Source organism: Buteo buteo, chromosome 10 (assembly GCF_964188355.1).
Source record: "Buteo buteo chromosome 10, bButBut1.hap1.1, whole genome shotgun sequence".
NCBI lineage: Eukaryota > Metazoa > Chordata > Aves > Accipitriformes > Accipitridae > Buteo > Buteo buteo.
In genome coordinates this window covers 31,989,553-32,010,436 of record NC_134180.1, presented here as the reverse complement: position 1 = coordinate 32,010,436, position 20,884 = coordinate 31,989,553, and the positions used below count along the sequence as shown (strand labels likewise).

The following is a 20,884-nucleotide window of genomic DNA, read 5'->3' as shown; positions in this document are numbered from 1 at the left end:
GTGTTTTTCAAAACCACAGCCTCATCTCAATGACTTACACTATAAGAAGAAATAGGATTGGGGATTCCCAACAAATGCTAGTGAATTCACATAAAAGAACTGAGGATAGTCAAGTGCAAACAGAGGACAAAGGACCTAAAGAGCATGTTTCTTCAACAGACACCAAGGCACAGTAGAGTATTTTCTCCTCAAGTTTCCAGAGGCAACAGAAACCTCATAAATACCCTAAAGAATAGAAGGACAGAAGTTTAGCATCAAGCATATTCCAATTCTGCCTTGATATTTCTCTCGTGAATTTTTTTCCAGTTTTAATTAAAAATAATAACACTTTAATCATTAGACAAAGATAACAAACCTGTAATTTTCACCAGAGTCAACAGCAAACTCAAATAAGTCAAGCAGCAGGAGATGCATAATTTTTCCAGAAACAACAGGTCTGAGAGTTACTTGCAGACAAACTGCCCTCCAGCTCAGGCCAGATGGGACAGTAATGAGCTAAGACTACAAGAGAAAGCAAAAGGATGGATGTCACCAGAGATAATAAAAAAAGAGAAGGTCCTGGTGGACACCATACCAGGTGGGTATCCCACTGGAAATATCTGTTCTTACATGTGGCTCTGTTAGACCCTGCCATACAACATTCCTTCTAGCGGGCAGTAGAAGATGCTTGAAGAAAGATCTGTCCTGGCCCAATGCTAAGAACAGAAGCAAGACCGAGGTGGGCCCCTACCTTGATTCAGAGACCAAGACACCCCGTTCCCTAGAGCTCTGCTCCTCTTCTTGCTCTATGCTGCCCACTTGGAAGCTGGCTGTCTTGGAGTGCGTACGGAAATGTTGGTGGCTCTCTCTGAATGAGCGGACATGGCTGCACACCGTCAGCAAGAAGTTGGTGATGTCAATCTCTTGGAGCAGCTCCTCACAGTAGTCCATGGCTGTAAGTAGGTCCTGGGAGCTGATGCTGTGTGACTGCTGAAGGCTCTTGAACAGCCCTACAGATCAAACACAGTGCTTGAGGACCCCACTGCAACGATGCAAGGTCATGGGAGTCAGGCAGTAGCCACATAAAGATTTTCACCAAGTCCCAACACAGAGGTGCAGTCAGCACAGGTGCTGGGAGACAAGACTCAGCTAGGATGCCTAATGCTACATGTTAGCCTGGGCTTGTGTCACACCAGAGTGCCCTAGGGATCCGCCACCCTGAAGGTGAGAGGAAAAATCAAAGAAGGGACCCCCTCCACAGGTCCAGGAACAGCCTGTGCAAGGCACATAGGCACATGTGCAAAAGCATCTTTAAATCCCTCCTGGCTGCACATCAGTCCCACAGCTCCTCCCCTTGCTCAGTGTAAGATCACAAGAAAAATGAGACATTGCTCTCTTAAAAGAAGATCCAGGGTCCAGTCCCAACCCCCACCCTATCTCAGTTCCCATCGAGCTGCTCCTCACCTTTCACATAGCACTGGTGGGAGTGCTCCTGAAGCAGTGTGCAGTAACTCACCAACTCCTTATGCTTGTGGTCTAGCCAAGCAGCAGTAGGAGGACGTTCCAGAGACTGGGACCTGGAAAAGAGGAGCCACAGCCTTCAGCACCAATGAAGCACATTTTAGACTATAAATGGCTCTGGCACCAGTAAAGCAGGGCCCTAGGGCATGCACAGGCAGTGACTGCTATAAGGCAGAGAGACCAAGCCAAGAGAATAAGGCAGGGCTACAGCCAGCATCTTGTCAAGGAAGCTCCTCTGTTTCCTGTCTAGGACTCAAGTATGGTTGGCATTACCTGAAAAAGATGTCCCGGGGAGGACGGTGTGCCCGTGGGCTGACAAGCTGCTCTCGTAACAGCTCCAAAGAGCAGCTGTAGATGTAAATGGGGCAGCGAAATCGGCGGCACTCGCCTAGCTCAGATTGTGAGTTCTGGCGACAGAAGGAGATATGTACATCTCTCCGTGAGGGGCCACCCTGTTCTCCAGGGTCATGGCTCGCTTCTGCAAAAGAAACAATCCTGAGATAAAAGCCTTCAATGGGCTCCTCGTCCCTGGTCTGAGAGGTCACAGCAGCATCCACAGGTAGGTATTGGTTTTACAAGCTTCTCATTCCTCAAAACTCAGGGGCCATTCTCTTCACCCAGCACCCAACCACTCAGCCCAGTGCTTTGGCCACACTGATCCCCTTCTTGGGCAGCCATGACTGTTCACCACTACCACTTTCTGCAGCAGCACAACCCTCCATCCTCATTGCAGGCCTGGCTGGCTGCATCAGGGGCTATGCAATTAAATCCTATATACCTCAAGACCTGCACCCTTCTCCCTAAGACAACGTGCTGCTGGTAGTGCCAGTCTGGATCATGACACAAGAGTCACTGACTTTCCAGTGCAGCCCAGTACTGCCATTCCTAGGATCTTCTATCTACCTGCAACCTTCTTGCCCACAGGAAGCCAGCCTTGGGCCACGGACAGGCAGCTCACATTACACTCCCCTACCCCTCCATGAACATCATGAAAGCTGGCTGAGGCTTCACTGTGCTCCTTGTCCTGACCCTGACTCTGCTGACTGCCAGGCAGGAGCTGACAGGCTGTAGCAGCCTGTTATTCTTCCTACCTCACTTGGCCCAACAGTGTGCTCAGGAACAGCAGGGATACTAATACTAATACTTTAGCAAGGTGCTGTCCTGAGGGTGGTACCGTGGGCTGGTGTTATGCTGAGGGTAGGTAATGGCACTGCAGCATCCCCTTCTTCAGCCTCAGCCCTGACTCGCTCTGCACAGACAGGTCCCAGGGTATCCTCTCCAGGTCGACTCTCATCTTTTGAAGGTTTGTCCAACCCGCAGGCCGTCAGCTTCTGTACATCTGGAAGAAAACAACATATCACCCTCTGTTCAGTGAAAACAGTTTAACCCCTCCATCTACATTCCCAAGAGTCCCTTCTACCCATTTGTGTGTGGGAACAGTTCCACAGAGTACTTCTAGCTGAGCCTAGCAGCCTTCACCAGCAGCTCAGTGGAAGCCAGATCAATGCCAATGCTCAGAAGCGGGGACTCTCCCAGACCATCCCATTAGCAGTATCCTTACTCCATTCATTAACAACCCTACTGGGAAAACCATCCAGTGGTTGCAACCAGCAAACCACTCAAAGCCACACCCCCTGCCTGAAAACACTACGTGGACAGCACCATGCCCAAGGAGAGAAGAGCAAGACATTCAGCACTTTGCACTACTCTATTCCTGGCCATATGGTGCAATAAGACTGGGTCTAGACTCTGCTGTTCAACTTTCTCTCCATCCTACCAGAGCTGATTCTGCTTTTGCTGTTTTCCTGAGAAGGTGCTTGGGACTGCTACCTCCTCTCGCTCCCCACAACGGGTGGCCTCACCTGAGAAGGTGGCTGGCAGAAAGGTCAGGAACACATGCTGCGGGTTGACCAGCTTGGCATAACATCGCCACTGTGGGGGAAAGGGCCCCGCTGTGTCACTCAGGGTCACGTCATCCTCAGGCAGCTCTGTGTTGCCGAGGCTCTGATGAAAGAGCAGAAGCTGGATAAGCTCATAGCACATGGCACAGGCCTACCTCGAGGAAAGTAGCAACCACACAGTTCCTCCATAACTGCTGGTTGGCACAGCACTGAAATCACTCTGGCCATCCCCTGCACCATTCTGAGAGCAGCCTGGCTCCAGGAAACACTTAGCCAGGTTTGCTGGGGCCAGTTCTGACCTCCAGGCAGGGATTGCCCATGGCTTCTGAGCAATCTGCAGCACAGCATCAGTGCTGCTGTAACAGGCTGGGCCCATGGTGAGTGCAACTATCCACACACCTACCAGATTCCTGCTTGACTTCAGCCACAGGCTACAGCTTAAACTGCTGCCAAGCACAGTGAAAACACCAGCCTTTCAATCTCTTCTCAACCCTTCTATTAATTCCCCTGCTCTTCAACAGCTGCTGCCTTGCCTTTAGAGGGGGCTTAGGAGAAAGACAGCAGCATACCAGTACCTGCAGAGTACTTGTGGAGCCAGTCATATCCCTGGTGCCATTGCTGCCAACAAGATGATAGGATGCAGAAGCATCCTGCTGCTCCAGGGTCCCAGAGGCTTTCAGCATTTCTTCTGAAATGGAGCACAGAGAAACAAACCTGAGAAAGACCAGCTGAGGAAGAGAATTGAAGGCAAGGTTTCTGAAACACCCCAGCTCCCGGTGTCACTGCTGCCATGCTCCTGGCCCTTACCTCTGATCACAGGGAGCGTGAAGGGGGGTTGATGGCCATCACGATCCCGTTGCAGAACCTGCTCCATGAAAGCCACATGATCAGCATCAGCCATGGGGATCTCCCGGTCACTGAGGTCATGCTGCAGGCAGCCATGGAAGAGGTTTAGTAGCATTTCATTGGGCACAAACGAAGAGTCCTTGGTCACCTCCTCATTCTCTGCTCCAAAACAGAACCACAGCAGCTTCAGAGACAGCATCTCCACAGCCACCACCTGCCCAGGCCCCCAGGAGACAGCCTTTTGCAAAGTGACACTTCCACACAGCCAGGAGTTTCCCCCAGCACCTCTGCCTTGGAGGGTGTGGAGGAAGCCCTGGAGTTCCAGCATCATTAGCTACCCTGCACTGACTCACCCTGCTACTGTAACTGTTCTGGAGATGTTTGGGGCTACAGACAAGAAACCAACACCACAGAGCAACAGTCCAAGTTTAATGTTTTCAAAAGCAACTCTTCTAAAATTATCATCCGAAGAAAGACAGCAATATACCTGGACAGCCCTGGGGCTGCAGAGATGGGAAGAACAGCACTGAGCTACTGAAAGAGGCACGGCAGCTCTCACATGCCTGCTGGCCAGGGAGACACACACAGAGCAGGGTGCCTGGAGCCATGGAGGGAGGACAAGAGGAGGCGGGTGGTGAAGAGGCACCTACCTTTTGTCAGCATTAGGAAGAACATTTCAACCTGCTGGCACCTGGGCAACAGCTTCATGAGGTTGAACTGGAATGGGATCTCATGCACTCGAAAACCAGCCCCCATGTCTGGATCTGCAACAAGAACTGGGAATGTAACATCCCTGTGGGCAACACACAGCCCTGCCTTCCAGGCCACCACTGCACACATGGTGCCAGTGCTAAATGAAGTGCAGGTAGCACAAGTAAAGCTACACAGCAACACTGCTCCAACTCCCTCTGCTTAGAAGAACAGAGGGATACAAGGAACAAATGTGTGGAAAGGGCAAAGCCTGCTGGGAGCTGCAGCAGGTTGTGAGCTACCTACAGAGAGGTATCTCGCTGTAAGAATGCCCTGGGCTTATTGCCACGTTCATACAAGGGGAGTCAGGGAGCCACCACAAGGCCTTACACAGCTCAGGCCCAGAGCTGCCAGGGGACAAAAACTGAACATCAGTGTTGCAGGTAACACTGCTGGAGAGCAATGACCACACTGGGAGCCAGAGGGAGCCTGAATTACTAGCGTAGTCAGGGACAAGGACTCCCCTGCTCTTGGGAGAGATGTCCCATTGGGCAGGCTCTGCACATCCCTGCAGGTGTCTCCTGTCCTCCTCCTCAGGAAGGAGTCTCTGTCCTCCAGGCTCTGAGCTTTCCTGGCCCTCTTCCCCTCCCACAGGGCCAGTGATATGATCCAGTAGGGTTCCCTCAGGTCCTGCGCTCAGCCTTTGGGATGAACCCAGCTCCCTCAAACCCACCCAATATCTGCTGTGTTACTCCCTGCACGGCAAGTAAACAAAAGATCTAGGATGGGGTGAACTAGTGACAAGAAAGCAAAAATTGTGAGGTTCTGGAACAGATTGCCCGGCAAGGGTAAACCCCCCACATACTCCTGGAGTTCTCAGTGAACTATGTTAATCATGTCAGACCAGATACACAATCCTATCCTTAAGGAAGAGGACATATCAGACCTCCTAAGGTCCCCTTCCCTATCTTTGTGGGTGTCCTGGTTTCAGCTGGGATAGAGTTAATTATCTTCCTAGTAGCTGGCATAGTGCTATGTTTTGAGTTTGGTATGAGAAGAATGTTGGTAACACTGATGTTTTCAGTTGTTGCTAAGTAACGTTCAGTCGAAAGTCAAGGATTTTTCAGCTTCTCATGCCCAGCCAGCAAGAAGGCTGGAGGGACACAAGAAGTTTGGGAGGAGACACAGCCAGGACAGCTGACCCAAACTGGCCAAAGGGGTATTCCATACCTTGTGATGTCATGTCTAGTATATAAACTGGGGGGAGTGGGGGCAGGGGGACCACTGCTCAGGGACTAACTGGGCATCAGTTGACGGGTGGTGAGCAATTGCATTGTGCACCACTCCTCTTATTATTACTGCTGTTATTTTATTAGTTTCTTCTTTTCTGTTCTATTAAACTGTTCTTATCTCGACCCACAAGTTTTACTTTTTTTCCAATTGTCTCCCCCATCCCACTGGAAGCAGGGGGGAAGTGAGTGAACAGCTGTGTGGTGCTTAGTTGCTGGCTGGGGTTAAACCATGACAGCGGGCTAGTGGAGCATTCACAAAGGGTCTAGAGATGAACAGGTCCACCAGAAAGCAAGCGTCCCACAAACCGCTCTGGAAACGGTGTCTTGTAAATGAGAACAGAGGAGCTCTTCCTTCACATCATTTACAGCTTCTGTACAACCATCTGCCCAGGCATACCCTGCCCATCACTGTATAGGTGAGCTCATCTTCCTTCTGCTCCAGAAGTCAGCCCCTCACAGAATTACAGAATGGTTGAGGTTGGAAAGTACCTCTGCAAACCCCCTGCTCAAGCAGGGTCACCCAGTCACCTCTTCAGTCTGGGCAGAAAGCCTCAATGCTTTTTTGGCCTTCCCAGGATGAAGCCATTTCTCTGGCAGCTTAGCGCAAGTGCCACAAAGTGATCCACAGCCATCAAAGTCTATAAAGTCATTGTCAAAACACCTGTTCCACCTTCCAGAAACCTCTAACGGGCCCTGAGACATTCAGGGCCCAGCTGCCTCTTGCTCCATCAAGCCTGCTAGGACATACATTCTGGACTCACCTTCAGTGGCTTTGGTGTCTGAAGGAGGGCAGACCCACTCCTTGTTCTGGCACAACTGGCTGATGTACTCAAAGGTCAGCATGGTGGCAATGCACGCAAGGTCCCGGGGATAGAGCTGCAATAAGCAGTCAAGGCTCAACTGTATGCAGCAGAATTATTACCCCAAATGCAGTAGAAAACAGTCTAAAAGCAAGAGGAGGAAACACCCATAACCCCATCACTTGACCTGCCCTCATTGCTCCCTCCTTCTCCACCAGCCCTTTAGCCTCTTTTTGCCTTGTTCAGAAGATACACTGGTAGTACTGCCTGCAATCCCACCTCAAGTCCAGGTCGCTCCCCTCCAAGAGAATGGCTCTTAAAGTAACTTGTATTTTCCTACCTATCCCAGAGCAGTATTGCATCCACTGCCTTGCAATCCAGAAATCTTTCCTGTCCAGTAGCCCAGTTCCTCTTTTAGAAATCTTACGCTCTTTTAAACAGCATACCCATCTCTTCTGGCCCTCAGTAATCCACCTGCAGTGTTGCAGTGCACTTGCAATAAACGCTTCTCCCTCCACAAAGCAGCCCATGCCCCTCCACCTTCAGGGACTCACCGCTTTAGGTATTTTCTGGTAGGGCAAGCCATGGAGGTGCTTCCAATTCTCAGCAGTACTGTGGACATGGCCGCTCTGTGGCTCTACCCAGCACTCAGTGACCAGGTTCAGTTCTGTGTCCACCTCAATAGCCTCTACCTCTGTATCATTGTCATCATCTGTGGAAAAGCTGGAGGAAAGATATAAAGCAAGTCCCGTGAGATGGCACAGAGCCAGTAGCCCACTGCAGCTCCTCTCAGAGCTGTGAGAGCAGCCACACAAACCCTAGGTTTGCAAGCAAAGCCCCAGCTAACTCGTGATCAATCCATGACAGCTAGTTGTCTGTACTAGATGATGGAGGACTCCCTCCTTCCCACACTGCCCGCAAAGGGCAAGTCTGGAGCTGTGACTCTGCTGCTAGCCCTCCCCGGGAGCAGGGCAACAGCCTCACCTGTCCTTGGTGGAGGTGGAGTGGGGTGGGAAGAGGATGTATTGGACGACACAGGTGTGCTTCTCCCTGCCACTGCTGCTCTCGCTGGAGCCATCAATCTGGAGGGGAGACACTGCATGAGCCTGAGCAGCAGTAACAGCCCATGCCTACCCAGTGCCCCCCTACACAACACAGCCCCATCACCCAGCACCACTAGCAGCAGTGGAGAGAGGGAGCCTGTCCCAGCCCCAAGAACTCCTCCAGCACACCATGTCCCTACCAGCAAAGCAGCTCTCTAACTGCAGATGATGACAGGAAAATGCCAAACCCACAAGCTGCTTTACTTCAGGGGAGGAGGCAGGTCTCCCTGTATATGTCAATATGTGTGTGCTAGAAGTGGATGGGAAATCCCATCACAGGAAGGTGAATCCACCTCAGAAGAAGCAAAGACGGATTGTGTCCACGCTGCAGCACTCAGGCTCACCTGTATGGGCAGCTCCAGCACCATGTTGATAATTCCATCCCCACTGGATGCAAAGTGGAAACCCTCTGACAGACGAACCCTGGCAACAGAGAGGCAGTCAGACATAGAAGCCTTCTCTACCCATACTATGAGCCTTAAATACAAGAATGACTGTACCCTTCACCCCAAAACACCTTCCTTCCCAAGACAGGGAGCTACACACAGAGAACGGGGAGATGTGACACTTTGCACAGGACAGTCTGTGTGAAGATCAGCATACTCTGGGCACAGTAACACCTCTTGCCCTTTTGTATGTTTTCCAGGACTCTTCTTTTCCTCAACTGCAGCTGCAGAACTGGGTAAAGCACTGGCCCAAGTAGCTCTAGAAGCTGTGCACAGGACCAAAACCCTCTGCACAGCAGCTTCAACTGTTGCCTATAATAAGGCCTCAGATCCACCCTGCTTTCTCTGCATCCCCAGGACTAGCTAGAGAAAGCCCCCCCTTCAGGTGTGCAACTTACTCTGTGAGTGTGGAAAGGAGCTGGGCTACAGCAGTGATGGGCACAGCTGGTGCCAGCCCCGACTGGACACTCCAGATCCAACGCTGGTGATAGAAGTAGCGGGACAACGAGGCCAGGGTGGAAGAGGCAGTGCGATTGGCCACCATAGTGAGCGGGCCAGACACTGGGGGATGCTCCAGGTTGAGAATGAAGGGGGCTCGATAGTCAGAAGGCAGCTTCTCATACCTAGGAGAGGGCAGAGGTGTGGCTCGCTGAGGTGGAAAGAATGCTCTGCTCAAGACCAGAGCTGTCTGGATTCGCAGCCTGCTTGCTGGACCCAGGACAGAGCCCGACAGCAGCAGAACATGGCTAGCCCAGCATAGGATCCTGCTCAGAGAGCAGTAACTAAATTTACTTCTGCATCATATTAGTTAGGAGTAACAAATCTGGAAGGCTGGAGCACCTCTCCTGTGAAGGCAGGCTGAGGGAATTGGGGTTGTTCAGCCTGCAGAAAAGAAGGCTCCGGGGAGACCTTATAGCAGCCTTCCAGTACCTAAAGGGAGCCCACAAGAAAGCTGCAGAGGGACTTTTTACAAGGGCATGTAGTGATAGGACAAGGTGTAATGGCTTTAAACTGGAAGAGGGTAGATTTAGATATAAAAAAGAAGCTCTTCACTGGGAGGGTGGTGAGGCACTGGACCAGGTTGCCCAGAGAAGCTGTGGCTGCCCCATCCCTGGAAGTGTTCGAGGCCAGGTTGGATGGGGCTTTGAGCAACCTGGTGTAGTGGAAGGTGTCCCTGCCCATGGCAGGGCAGTTGGAACTAGATGATATTTAAGGTCCCTTCCAACCCAAACCATTCCATGATTCTATGATGAAATCTGCCTGTCCAGCAAGACCCCCTACTGCAAGTCACAGCCCTCCCAGACTACAGCTGCGATTCCCAGCCACACAACCCAAACCCAGCCCAACAAGCACCAGCTTCACAGCACTGGCATCTTGCAACTGGCAGCACCATCCACAGACCCTCCTCTCTCCCACTTCCCAGGGCAGGGAGACTGTGCTGATGGCCTGGATCTCCATCACTACCTGATGAGTAGCTTCTCCAATGGTTTGTGCAGCACAACGAGGCAGGGTCTGTCTGAGAGGGCTGACTGGGCCCCAGCCACAGGTGGAGACTTGGAGGGAGAACTACTGCCAAACATTTTCCTCTTTGCTTTTGGAGTTGCTTCCTTGCTCTGGACCCTGTGGGGAAAGCGCAGCTGCAAGATTCGGTCCCGTAACTCCTCCACTATCTGTCATGGCAAAAGCAAAAGGTAAACGTGACCACCTTTGTCTGGAGACATAAGCTATTCAAAGTAAGTTTCCAGAACAAGAGCCTGACTAAAAGGAATAGAACACTCCTTGAATATACAGATGAGCAGGAGTTAAAGGTCATTTTACCTCTGAGGCACTAGCAAGACCAAGATAAGATGTCTCTTAGGTCCACATTTTAAAAACTACAAATGCCTTTAAAAGCAAAAGAAAGGTCCAAAAAACCCCAAAGACGGTTTCAAGGCTGAAGAAATCACTTTCCATAACTTTGATGAAAAACAATTGCATGCCAGCTCCTCCACAGAAGCAGTCTGAGTACCGACCGTCATTCCTCCCCTCCTCCTCTCCTCAACAGCCTACAGTAAATGTAAACTAGTACATATAAGACAGAGCCAGACTGTTCCCACAGCTGATGTGTTCCCCTACTAGCACTTTCATGTCTCAGACCTTTATGGTAAAAGGTTTCAAGAGCTTAGGTTATTTTTTAGGCTAATTTTTTCCAAGATACTTTCAAAACGACTTCCTGATTACTCCTTTTAGTTTTTAGCAGCTCTGAATATGGTTCTACCCACAGCAGCATCTGATCCCCACAATGCCCCAGTGTTTTCTTTGAAATTTCCATGGCTGGGTTTCTTTTCGTGATCTTTGTTCAACTCGTTTTAATTTCCATTACCATTGTAGGCAAACAGGAGAACAGCAGCTCTCCATTGCTCCTCAACACTAATTATTTCAGCAATTTTCCCCATCACTATTATGTCTTTTTCCAGGAAAGGAGTGTCCCCAAACCCGAACATTAAGCAGAGCTCTTTTCTGCACTATGATGCCACTTGGGTCCACTTCATGGTTTCATACTGACAACACAGAATCATTGATGGTGTTCAAGCTCCCAAATCCAAGGTGCACTATTTTGCAGTTATCAATACTGTCTTCCAGCTACCATCGTGCTGCTTAAGTGTCCACAAAGCACATAGGTTGAAAGGGCAGCGAAAACCAAATAGCTTTGTGCCACCTGCAGATTTTCCGAGCTCACTACCTGCTACCTATCTGCAGATGAGTTCCCTACCCTTTGACTACTAAAAAGATGCAGAAAACCACAAACAGCTTCTGCTTTGATGAGAACAGAGTACTTTTTCCATTTCCTTGCCTTGTTCCCTAAGACAGTTTCTGTTTTATGATGCTCCAATCCTACTCGAGTTTTACAGTTGTGCCCTATATGGAGTCTCACCAAAAGACTTCTGAAAGTCAGACTGTATCAGGTGCTTTCCTTCCCTTAAGCACTGGAAATTTGAATTGCTCAACACAAAAACCCCTTCCCCTTAAACAAGGCAGGCTAAGTTCTACTGCCATCTTCCACACTGGGTAACTAATCAGTCCTATGGCAGACAAAAAAAAATTTTAAAAAAAAAATAAATAAATTGTGCATGACACAATTTATGATCTACATACAGCTCCTGCTGCAATGATCTGGAGCTTGCCCAGAGCTGCAGGGTATGGTGCCTGTCTCACACCTTCTTCATGAGACAGGTATTAAACACCTGCCAGAGGGAACTCCTTCACAAAACTTGTCACTTGGCATTACCAGCCCCCATGTTGGCCCAGCAACCAGTACCCAAAGCCTGAATCCCCTGAAGACATGAAAGAGCAGATCCTCCAGAGTGCCAGAGCATCTAGTGTTATGTGTGTTCATTATCTCAGAAAGAGATGGTCCTTCCCATATTTGTCAGCTTCTCCTCAGACTAATCTAACACTAAAGCTAAGTGAGACAAACCAAAGATTTCTTTCATGAAGACAAAAGATCATGGTTTAATGATAAACCTTGTTTATAACAAAAAGTTCACACAGCTTAATAGCAGGACAACTTTCTCATACTTACTGTTTTACCTAGGAACACTTACGCTTGTCTCAGCCATTTTAGCTGGAGAAACAGTTCAGACAGTAACCCCACCTTCTGCATCTGACTAGGGCAGCCCATTTCTTTTGGTACAAAGAGGTTATTCGAAGTCTATCTAGCAGACTTTCATCTCTTTAAAACATTTTCTAGATATTACATTTTTTTCTCTCCCTGTACTGCTCATGCAGGGCACTGCACTTTAACTAACTCCTCCTTGCCCAAATGATACAATATACATATGTAATTCACCACCTACTGAAGCAGATAGCCTAGAGAACATGTAGTACATCAATCACAGAGGTCTTTACAGATGAGTCAAACAAGTATCTGCTGTTCCTGACAGACAGTATTGATTGTGCTTTGGTCAAAAGGATAGACTAGATAACCTTTGAGTCATTTCAAGCCCCACAGTTGAATTAAGCAGTGGGAAAAACATTCATGTGACCAGCTATTCTATTGATCTTCCAGTCTTTGGGTTTAGTTCTTTCACAGACTTAACACAGAAAGCTTTGTCCAAACTGTCCCTTTCTGTTACAGTAAATTCACACCCATCTAAGCCTTAACGTAGTAGTTAGTTATTAGAGAATACCTGCCCACAGTGTTGCCTGTGATCTACCCGCCACTTCCACACCCAGAACTCCTTGTTCTGCTCCTACCCCAGGAAGCAGCCAGCCAGCTCTCACCTTGTTCCTGGCCTGTGCAGGTGTGCCAATGGGGAACCCCAACCGGAGAACCATGCAGGGAGCTTTGGAGATGATCCGCACCACATAAAATGAGGAAGGTGTGGGATCTTCAGAGCTAGGGAGAAGGGATTAAGACAGGGCTGAAATAACACGGATCTTGCTGCTCTGTCATGTCAGACCAAGTGGAGGCCTGCTCCACCAAGCTCAAGAGCCCACACAACTTGGCAGCAACACATGTCAGTTCTAGCATGCAGAATGCCCCCAGCTGGCTTCCCTCTCCCTCTAGGCTGCAGTGGCAACAGTTCAGAATACGCAGGGTTTCACACCCGCTTGTCTTGCTCTTATCCTCTCCTCTAGACGTCTGCTTCTGGCCCATCACAGTCTATGGGTCTAAGTGGGTCTTTGGTCTGGCTGTATGCCCAATTCCCCACATAGGACTGCTTCAGAGCCACTCACCTGTGTATCAGTTTGACGTAGGAGTAGCCCTCCACCAGCACAAAGCTGCTCCAGTCCCGCAGCAAGGAGGTGAGCGCCGAGTGAGAGATGCGGCACTGGATGGTGCTGTAGCGGCCATTGTTGCCCGGCGTGTGCAGGTGCTTGGGCACAGGCCTGCAGAGTGTGGCAGAAAGTAATTTAAAAACCAGTTTCTCTTCTTCCCAGACTTTTCTACATCCATTCCAACTCCTTCTCTGACTGGTACATCAGCCTTCGTCCTCCACAGCAGCCAATATTGAAGCACCTCGCCTGCCTGTGCCTGTCAGCAAGAGCCACACTCCCTGAGCGCACAGGGATCCTGCTCTCCACCTTGCATTGTTTCTATCTCCCTCCATGCAATATGTGGCTATTATTCACAGAAGTCTGCAACTAGGATCAGCCTCAGGAGAGCAATGTTTTTGGGGAAGAAGTTTTCCAGCAGCAAACAAAAACGTGTAGAATAGCTCCAACTGGATGGTCCACACCCCCTGCAATCAGGAAATCTAAACCCAAGAGGGACTTGAGAAACAACTTATGCTGCTGAGAACAGTCCCCCTCTTGACAAAGATGGCTTCCCAACCCACAGTCCCTCTCAGATAAATGAGCCTTCACCATCCACCAGGTCCCAATAGCAAGGCCCTTCCCTTGGCCATAAGCACCTGCAAGACAGCTGCAGCTCTGCAGCTGGACTGAACTGGATGCCCTGCTTTCCCAGGCTGGCCCACACTGTGCACTTGAGCTCAGCCCTGCCAGTTACATACGTGTCATGCTCCAGAAGGAGGACTATACGATGCATGTGCAGCCACCTCTGCCAGAAGTTGGCATCCATGGAAAGGATAGGCTTCCAGTAGGAGGCAAACTGGGAATGGCTCGAGTCAGATCCACTGTGCTGCAGGGACAGCACCTGAGAAAATGACAGGGCAATATTCAGCAACAAACTGTCTGGTTCCACCCAGAAAGAGCAGGAATTTCTCTAGTGGCTGAGCTGTGTAGGCCTAGAAGGCTAGCCACATCCCTGGCTTTCAGTAACTGCCTCTAAGCAATATAACTAAGTGCATTCACATTGAAACAGGCAGTACAATGTAAGCAAAAATAAATTAGGTTCCTGAAATGTCAAGTTAATTAGGAATTTAACTACTTAGCATCAAGCAAATCAACCATGGAAAAGTTGGCATATGTAATGGTATGCTTTCTGATTGAGAGGGGGATATATGGCTTGTGTGAGCAGAGCAATTAAACACTGAGATAACTTGTCTGAGAGTGCTCATGCAAGTAGGGTACCAGCAATGGGTGGCATTGGGCAACTCTAACATGTTTGTATGGTAACACTGTGATTCCACCAACTATAGCAACTCTGCTGACACAGAAGTAAAGTGGTGGTTAGCCATAAGATGGGATGCTCCAGATATACTGTGGGATACACAACCCTACACAGTGAAAATCTACTAGGCAAACCTAAAGAAGTGAAGGGCTTAAGCAATAAAATTAAAGGGATAGTTCTCTTAAAGCTCCCCTAGCTTTGATATCTGCTAGTCATCTTCTACCAATGATAAGGACACTGCTAGCAGGGAACAGATAATATGCTAGCACTTCTGCTCAGTGAGCTTCAATGAGTTTGAATTTTGCAGTGGAAACTATTAGCTCATATTTTGTTTAGTTTCTGCTGTGCAGATGACAAATAACTCTCTTGCACCTTCCACATGAGTGCTCAGAGCAATGAGCCTATTAAACAACAACTATTCAGCACATCCTATATCTTCACCTGGCAGTGCTGAGCTACATCACCAGGACACAAGACTGCCAGCAGCAACTCCACCCATATGAGGTATTCACTGAACAAGCACTGCAAAAATAAGTGTGTCAGCCTCCCCATCAGTCTCACGCATCACATCACTACAGGACAAGGCTTCACAGCACACTTAGGAGATTTGGCATGGGGCTTAGAGGTGTAGCTGCAGCAATAAAGACAAAGGTTGCTGTCTCAGAGGGGAAAAAGTATAGGATGGGATGTTCGCAGGCACTGCATTGCACCTGAACTCTGTTACTGAGCAGGACAAAGAGCAAGAGATGAAGCCTGAGAGTTACAGAAGATCTTGGTTGCCTGTTGGTATTCAGCATCCCCTGGTGCAAGACAGAATAGGCAGGAGGGACATCCTATCCCCACATTAAACAGGAGAGGGAACATACCGGAGTGGTGGAGCCTGGGGGGATGTAGAAGAGGGGCACCCCATTCTTGGTGCTCTCAGGAATGGTGAAGTGTTCTGGGACTGTGTCAAAAGACTGCAGATGAACCAACATCTGATCTGTCTGGTTGATGCTGAAAGAGAAGAGGCAGTTAGCCACAAAAGCCCACACTCTCCCCTTTGCTGCCCCAGTCAGACCAGTGCCTGCACATACAGCACTCCTGATGTACTGGGAGCCCATCTACACCAACATAGCTTTCTAGGGCAACGCTGGGATTCAATGCCTGATTGCAGATAGCATGTTAAGAGAATTCTAGTTTAACAGGCTAATATATAAGGAGGATGATCAGAGTTGGGAATGAAGTGCTAGAAAAGGAATCTGCCGAATAGCGGGGAGTAACAGTTACCCTGGCCAGGAAATGGTTATAACCCACAGGCCGGCCCTTCAGGCCTAGAGACATGAGGTGTTGCTCCCAGTGTGATCATGCAGCACAGCTGCAAGGCTGTGCTGTAAGAACACACCACCTCCATGGGATGGCAGTCAGAGTTAAGATATGCATCACAGGATCAGGACTGAGGGGCAGCAATACCTTCACCGTGAAGCAATCTTACAGACCAGGTCATAGGCCAGTTTGAGTCTTCTTCTTGGCTAGACAGCAAGCTTGTTGCCAGTCATGCCTCTTCCTCCGAGCACATTCCTTTGGGACCCTGGGTTGGGATGGCCACCTGCATAACCCATGCCTCAGCATGCCAAGGAAGGAATTTCTTGGTTACATCGGACACTGGAAACTGCTGGGGGTAGTCTGGCTCACCTCTGCAAGGTGTTCCAGAAGCGCCGGATGACTGTAGTGCGGTACAGACTGGTGATAGGCTTCCTCATGGTGCAACTGATGTCATGCAAGATGTCATAGCTTCCCTCCATCGTCACCTCCACCCATGTGCTGCGCTTTGATGGGTCCAGGGGCCAGGGTGTCACAGCTAAGTACTCTATCCTCATGTTATGCTTCCAAAGCAGCACTAGTTTCACCTCCAGCTGAGACCCACCTGCATGAGAGCAGAGGAATAAGTTCAAGTGCTTGTTTGATATAAATCTGAGCTTTCTCTCTCACCAGGGACTTCTGGGTACTGTGAAATTGTTTGATCGCTATGAGGAGGACGAAGTAATCCAACAACTGTTTGCTCTAGCTGAAGCCATTCTCTCTCCTGCCTAACAGAGGGAGGCTTTGCTTACACAGTAGTATTTGGTGAACAGTTCTTTAAATATATATGTAGTATCCACACTAGAGAAGGCAACTGAACTTGGAGGAGGTGCTGACATTTGCAATGGGCTCTCTTCTTCAAGGCCTCACCTTCGTTTCCAAGAAAACTGTTGCTTTGCACAGATGAGCAGGGCCTTTAAGCCATAAAGTTTTCTCATCTGCACTCTGCAGAGTTAATCTATCCCATTGCAGAAACATGGACATTTGGACATGATGGGCCAAGATCATAAACAGACTGGAAGGTGAGGCCCAATTCTTGAATTAAACTTCATGTTCTTCCTGCACAGACAGTATTTCATGCAATCTAGAACTTCAAGCATCAAAAGCTTCTCACCATGCTTACTCTCTTCTCTTCCCAAAGTTAAGAAGTTAAGAATGAATGTTCACCCATTCTTCAAACTGTACTTTTTTTACCTTTTTCTGTAAGCGAGCCATTGCATCTCTAGCAAGATTAACACAGACACCTGACAGCAAGCCTCACTGAGCCGGAAGAGCAGAAAACCGTCACACTCCTGCTGACTGTGCATGTGTATTTGTACCGAAACAACACAGAGAAACACGTGACTTTCTATAACAGTGCCATGCTGCTGTTTCAACTGCTCAGTCATCTATTCTGATGTCCAGCCTGCTCTATAGTTCACCGGACTTGCAGCATTTGTGAGATAAGTGATTGGATGTGCTGGAAACCATCCGAACAGGTCATCAGCCTGGATCCTATGTTTCCTGCAGAGTTGCATTTGCTGCTGTCATAGGCACATCGTGCCATCCCCTTCACAGGCTGATTACACTCCATTTTAAAGCCATCTTGCTTTTTGCTCCCATGGTCCCTGCTGGGAGGCTCCCTCAGAGTACTCTTCCCCCATCAACATCTGGAAGAAACCTCCCAGAGTACGTGCCAAATTCATGCTTGGTTGTTCTTTTGATTAAATTATTTTTCTTCTGAGAAGCTTCATTTCCATAACATTGACAAGGAGTGTGCAGTAGGGGAAGAAATCCTTTCCTAGTTTCAGCTGTTATTGTGCAGCTTAAACCAGGCCATGGTCTTCAGCCTATGACAGAATATCCATTCCCCTTAACAGTCCTAGACCTTCCTGCACCTCAAGAATTCATCTTTCCTGAACAAAGATAATCAAAGGTATATACAATATTTCACCTGTATTTGATCTGAGGGATTACTAGGATTTTACTTAAGGTCACTAATATTTTCCACAATGGGTGCTTTGCATTACTATAAATACATTTGCCAGGGTTGTACCAACTGTTGTTTCCATACAAAGATTGTATAGTTTATCAGAGAGCAAGAATTTATAAATTTGTCTCTTTCCACTTCATACCGTCATGTCACTCTTATTGCTCTAGTGCTCGTCCACTGCTTCCTGCACAATATTTTGGTTCTCATAACAAAGCATTTCTACTTCTTCAACAGCAAACATCAGTAAATTCCTACATTTTTTTCCTAGATCATGAATGAAAATATTTCCTACTTCCACCTGTGTTTCCATTAGTCATCCTGGCTTCACTCCTACGATCCAACACAAGCAAAACTAAAACCAGGCTTAGTCTGAAGTCATATCTAGATGAATCTTTAGCTTGTTCTTACTGCAAAGCAATCTATTTCTGTTTTTTGACTTTATAGCTAACAAAAGTTTTTGCTGCTTTGATTTCTTTCATACAGTCCAGCTCTGGTTTTTAGAAAATTCACTTCATCTTCCCAGTTTCTGACACTGAGAACAGCCATTTTCACTAGCCAGCTCGTGCCCAGCTATTTTTGGTGCTGTATTGATTCACAGGGGAAGATGAGGTTTTGAAAAATGTCCTTCAGGCTCTCCTCAACACACAGCAACACAAAATGGTCAGTGAGAATTTTTTTTATTTTGTTACAGAGGGCAATCCTCTGACATCATCCCAGAAAGAAATAGGAGAGGAGCTGAGCTCCATTACACACCATGGCCCTACAGCTGCTCAGACACAGCTTCTCTCCCTTCCATACCTTCTAATCCTCCCCCTTTTGCAAGCACTTCTGCATTCCTAACTAACCATAGTAGCCTTCTAAATGCCTAAATATCTAAAATCAAATAGTGAGGGTAACCGGGGCACTTATAAATATCACAAACAACCTCTCCAGGCAACTCTAAGCACAAAGCTAGCTATTTACTCTATTTTGCCTTTGGCAAAGTGAAGCAGAAAAGCGACAGTGTCAAAGTCCACAACTGCACTCTTTCCTCTTGCTTCACAGCCAGCTGGCTCCTCAGCAGCTTTAGTCTGCAAGTTTTGGCAAAAGCTTTTGGCAATCCAGGTTAATTAACTGTTCTTTGTTATAAACTTCTCTACAGAATGACCCAGAGAGCCCTGATTAGCCAAACATGCTTTTCCTTAGCAGAGGCAGTGCTGAATGTCTAAATGTCTTGATCTTTTGTAAATTCTACTTTAAGATGTTAGTTCAACCATTTTTCTGATCACAGCCAGCAACTCCCCAGAGCATTTAGCCTTTCCAAAGTATAAGTAACATTATCTACTACTATTCCAAAGGCTGGCATAGAAAATACACACTGTATTTTTGATAGCTCAGACATTTAATTTTTAAATTCCTTCTAAAAAAACTCCATCAAAATACAGAGAAAGGATTTCTGGCTCAGGGAGCCACTGAGCTGCAAAGAGCTAGAGAAAGCTCAAAGGAAAGAAAAAAGGAAAGGAGAAAGGAGGTATTGTGTATATTTACCCTATTCTTACTCCTCCCTGTGCACCTGCCTATAACTACTCACCACAGAAGGTAATTCTGACCCAGTGCAGCTGCTCTTCTGCTCTCATAAAAATGGAAGACCAATCCATTTAGCATTCCAAGGGCTAAAAGGCAGCAGGAAGATACCTAGAGGGCATGGTGAACTTGTGGTGATATTTCTGATACACTCCTCCAGAGTCCAGGAATTTGCTGCTTTATGATATCCTGAGCCAGAGGTTGCAGCTACACTTTTGTGCAAAAAGGTACAACATGAACTTGTCTGATTGCTTTTTGAATGATTCACACCTGCTACCTCTTCCAGCATTTCTATATAGGGCTTCAGAGTCACCAAGAGCATTTCACCATTGCTGCCAGATTAAAGAAAGGCTCTTTCTCCAGCACTATCCAAGCTGTAAATGAACTGGTGCACAGAAGGATAAAAGACACAATACCGAGCCCAGCTTGGACAGGAACTGACTTGTCAGACTGTTTCATAGACATTCCTAGACAAGGAGAGTGCAATAGACCTAATCTGCCTGGATATAAGGGAAGTATCTCATGCCACACCTACAGGACATTAGGGAAAGCAACCTGCAGACATTACTGGAAGAGCTGTCTCAATGGGAACCTTAGCAGATTCTTACTTTTAATAGGAAACTCCTGAAACAAGAAATTAGGGATATTCCTGCAAGACCAACTTTAGAAATTATCCCATCTAATATGATTGTTAGCAACCTTCCCAAAAAAGCTAGTTTAGATCCATTCAGTTTGTAAGAAGCGTCAAGCCAAAAGAACTGCAATTCCCAGTCATCGCACAGGAATAGTGAGCTAGACTGAGATGAACTTAAGAGTACCATTATGTGAAGAATAGCACATTTAGAGACTACTAAACAAACAAACAAAAACCAATAAAACACCCCTAAGGACTCATCAGTTGGAAGCAAAGGTGTGTGAAAGATGCAGGGATTTCTGGACTGACAATGCAATGCAAGCATGGAGAAAGCTCATGTGATTCCTGGTCTATCAGATATGGTATTTTACTTCAGAAGCAGGGAAGTATTAGCATTACTGAACCAGGCACTGATAAAACCACATTTGCAACACTTATCAACTGTTTCAAGAAATATGAGACCAAACTGTGAAAAGCAAACAGTCAAGGGGGAAAAAAAAAAGTGCCATTAAGAAGAATAAACAGAAGAGAAAGCCTGCCCTTAACAAAAGGAGGCTGAAACATTGACTTGCTTAACCTGCCAAAAGGGAGGTTACGGGGAGAAAGGCATTGTTCTTGAATACATTTGTGCAATGCCAGAGGAGGATAAACTTAATTAACGATAATAAAGTCACACAGGTCTAATTTGACCTGAGCGAGTTTAGAAAGGAAGCTAGAGAAAGAGCAATGAAGCTCTGG

At 47.8% G+C, this 20,884-nt stretch overlaps 1 protein-coding gene across 16 annotated transcripts in view; it reads right to left on the bottom strand.

Annotated features, from left to right (window-relative positions):
* SZT2 (SZT2 subunit of KICSTOR complex) overlaps positions 1-20,884 on the bottom strand; it is a 60,109-nt gene that overhangs the window by 30,461 nt on the left and 8,764 nt on the right. For 8 of the 16 annotated variants that reach the window (XR_012652091.1, XM_075039236.1, XM_075039239.1 and 5 more), the window contains exons 10-28: positions 16,311-16,542; positions 15,503-15,632; positions 14,077-14,219; positions 13,298-13,450; positions 12,842-12,956; positions 10,043-10,248; positions 8,977-9,201; positions 8,477-8,555; positions 8,014-8,111; positions 7,584-7,752; positions 6,991-7,105; positions 4,898-5,011; positions 4,209-4,409; positions 3,971-4,089; positions 3,363-3,504; positions 2,675-2,839; positions 1,774-1,978; positions 1,444-1,556; positions 731-989 (exon numbers count right to left, since the gene is read on the bottom strand). Coding sequence is in view for 15 of the 16 variants with exons in the window: in XM_075039236.1 (XP_074895337.1) it covers positions 731-989; positions 1,444-1,556; positions 1,774-1,978; positions 2,675-2,839; positions 3,363-3,504; positions 3,971-4,089; positions 4,209-4,409; positions 4,898-5,011; positions 6,991-7,105; positions 7,584-7,752; positions 8,014-8,111; positions 8,477-8,555; positions 8,977-9,201; positions 10,043-10,248; positions 12,842-12,956; positions 13,298-13,450; positions 14,077-14,219; positions 15,503-15,632; positions 16,311-16,542 (2,983 nt within the window). In the remaining variant the exon portion in view is untranslated. Of the gene's footprint in view, positions 1-730; positions 990-1,443; positions 1,557-1,773; positions 1,979-2,674; positions 2,840-3,362; positions 3,505-3,970; positions 4,090-4,208; positions 4,410-4,897; positions 5,012-6,990; positions 7,106-7,583; positions 7,753-8,013; positions 8,112-8,476; positions 8,556-8,976; positions 9,202-10,042; positions 10,249-12,841; positions 12,957-13,297; positions 13,451-14,076; positions 14,220-15,502; positions 15,633-16,088; positions 16,171-16,310; positions 16,543-20,884 lie in introns of those variants that run through there. The other 8 variants (XM_075039241.1, XM_075039242.1, XM_075039251.1 and 5 more) reach the window with 5 other exon arrangements.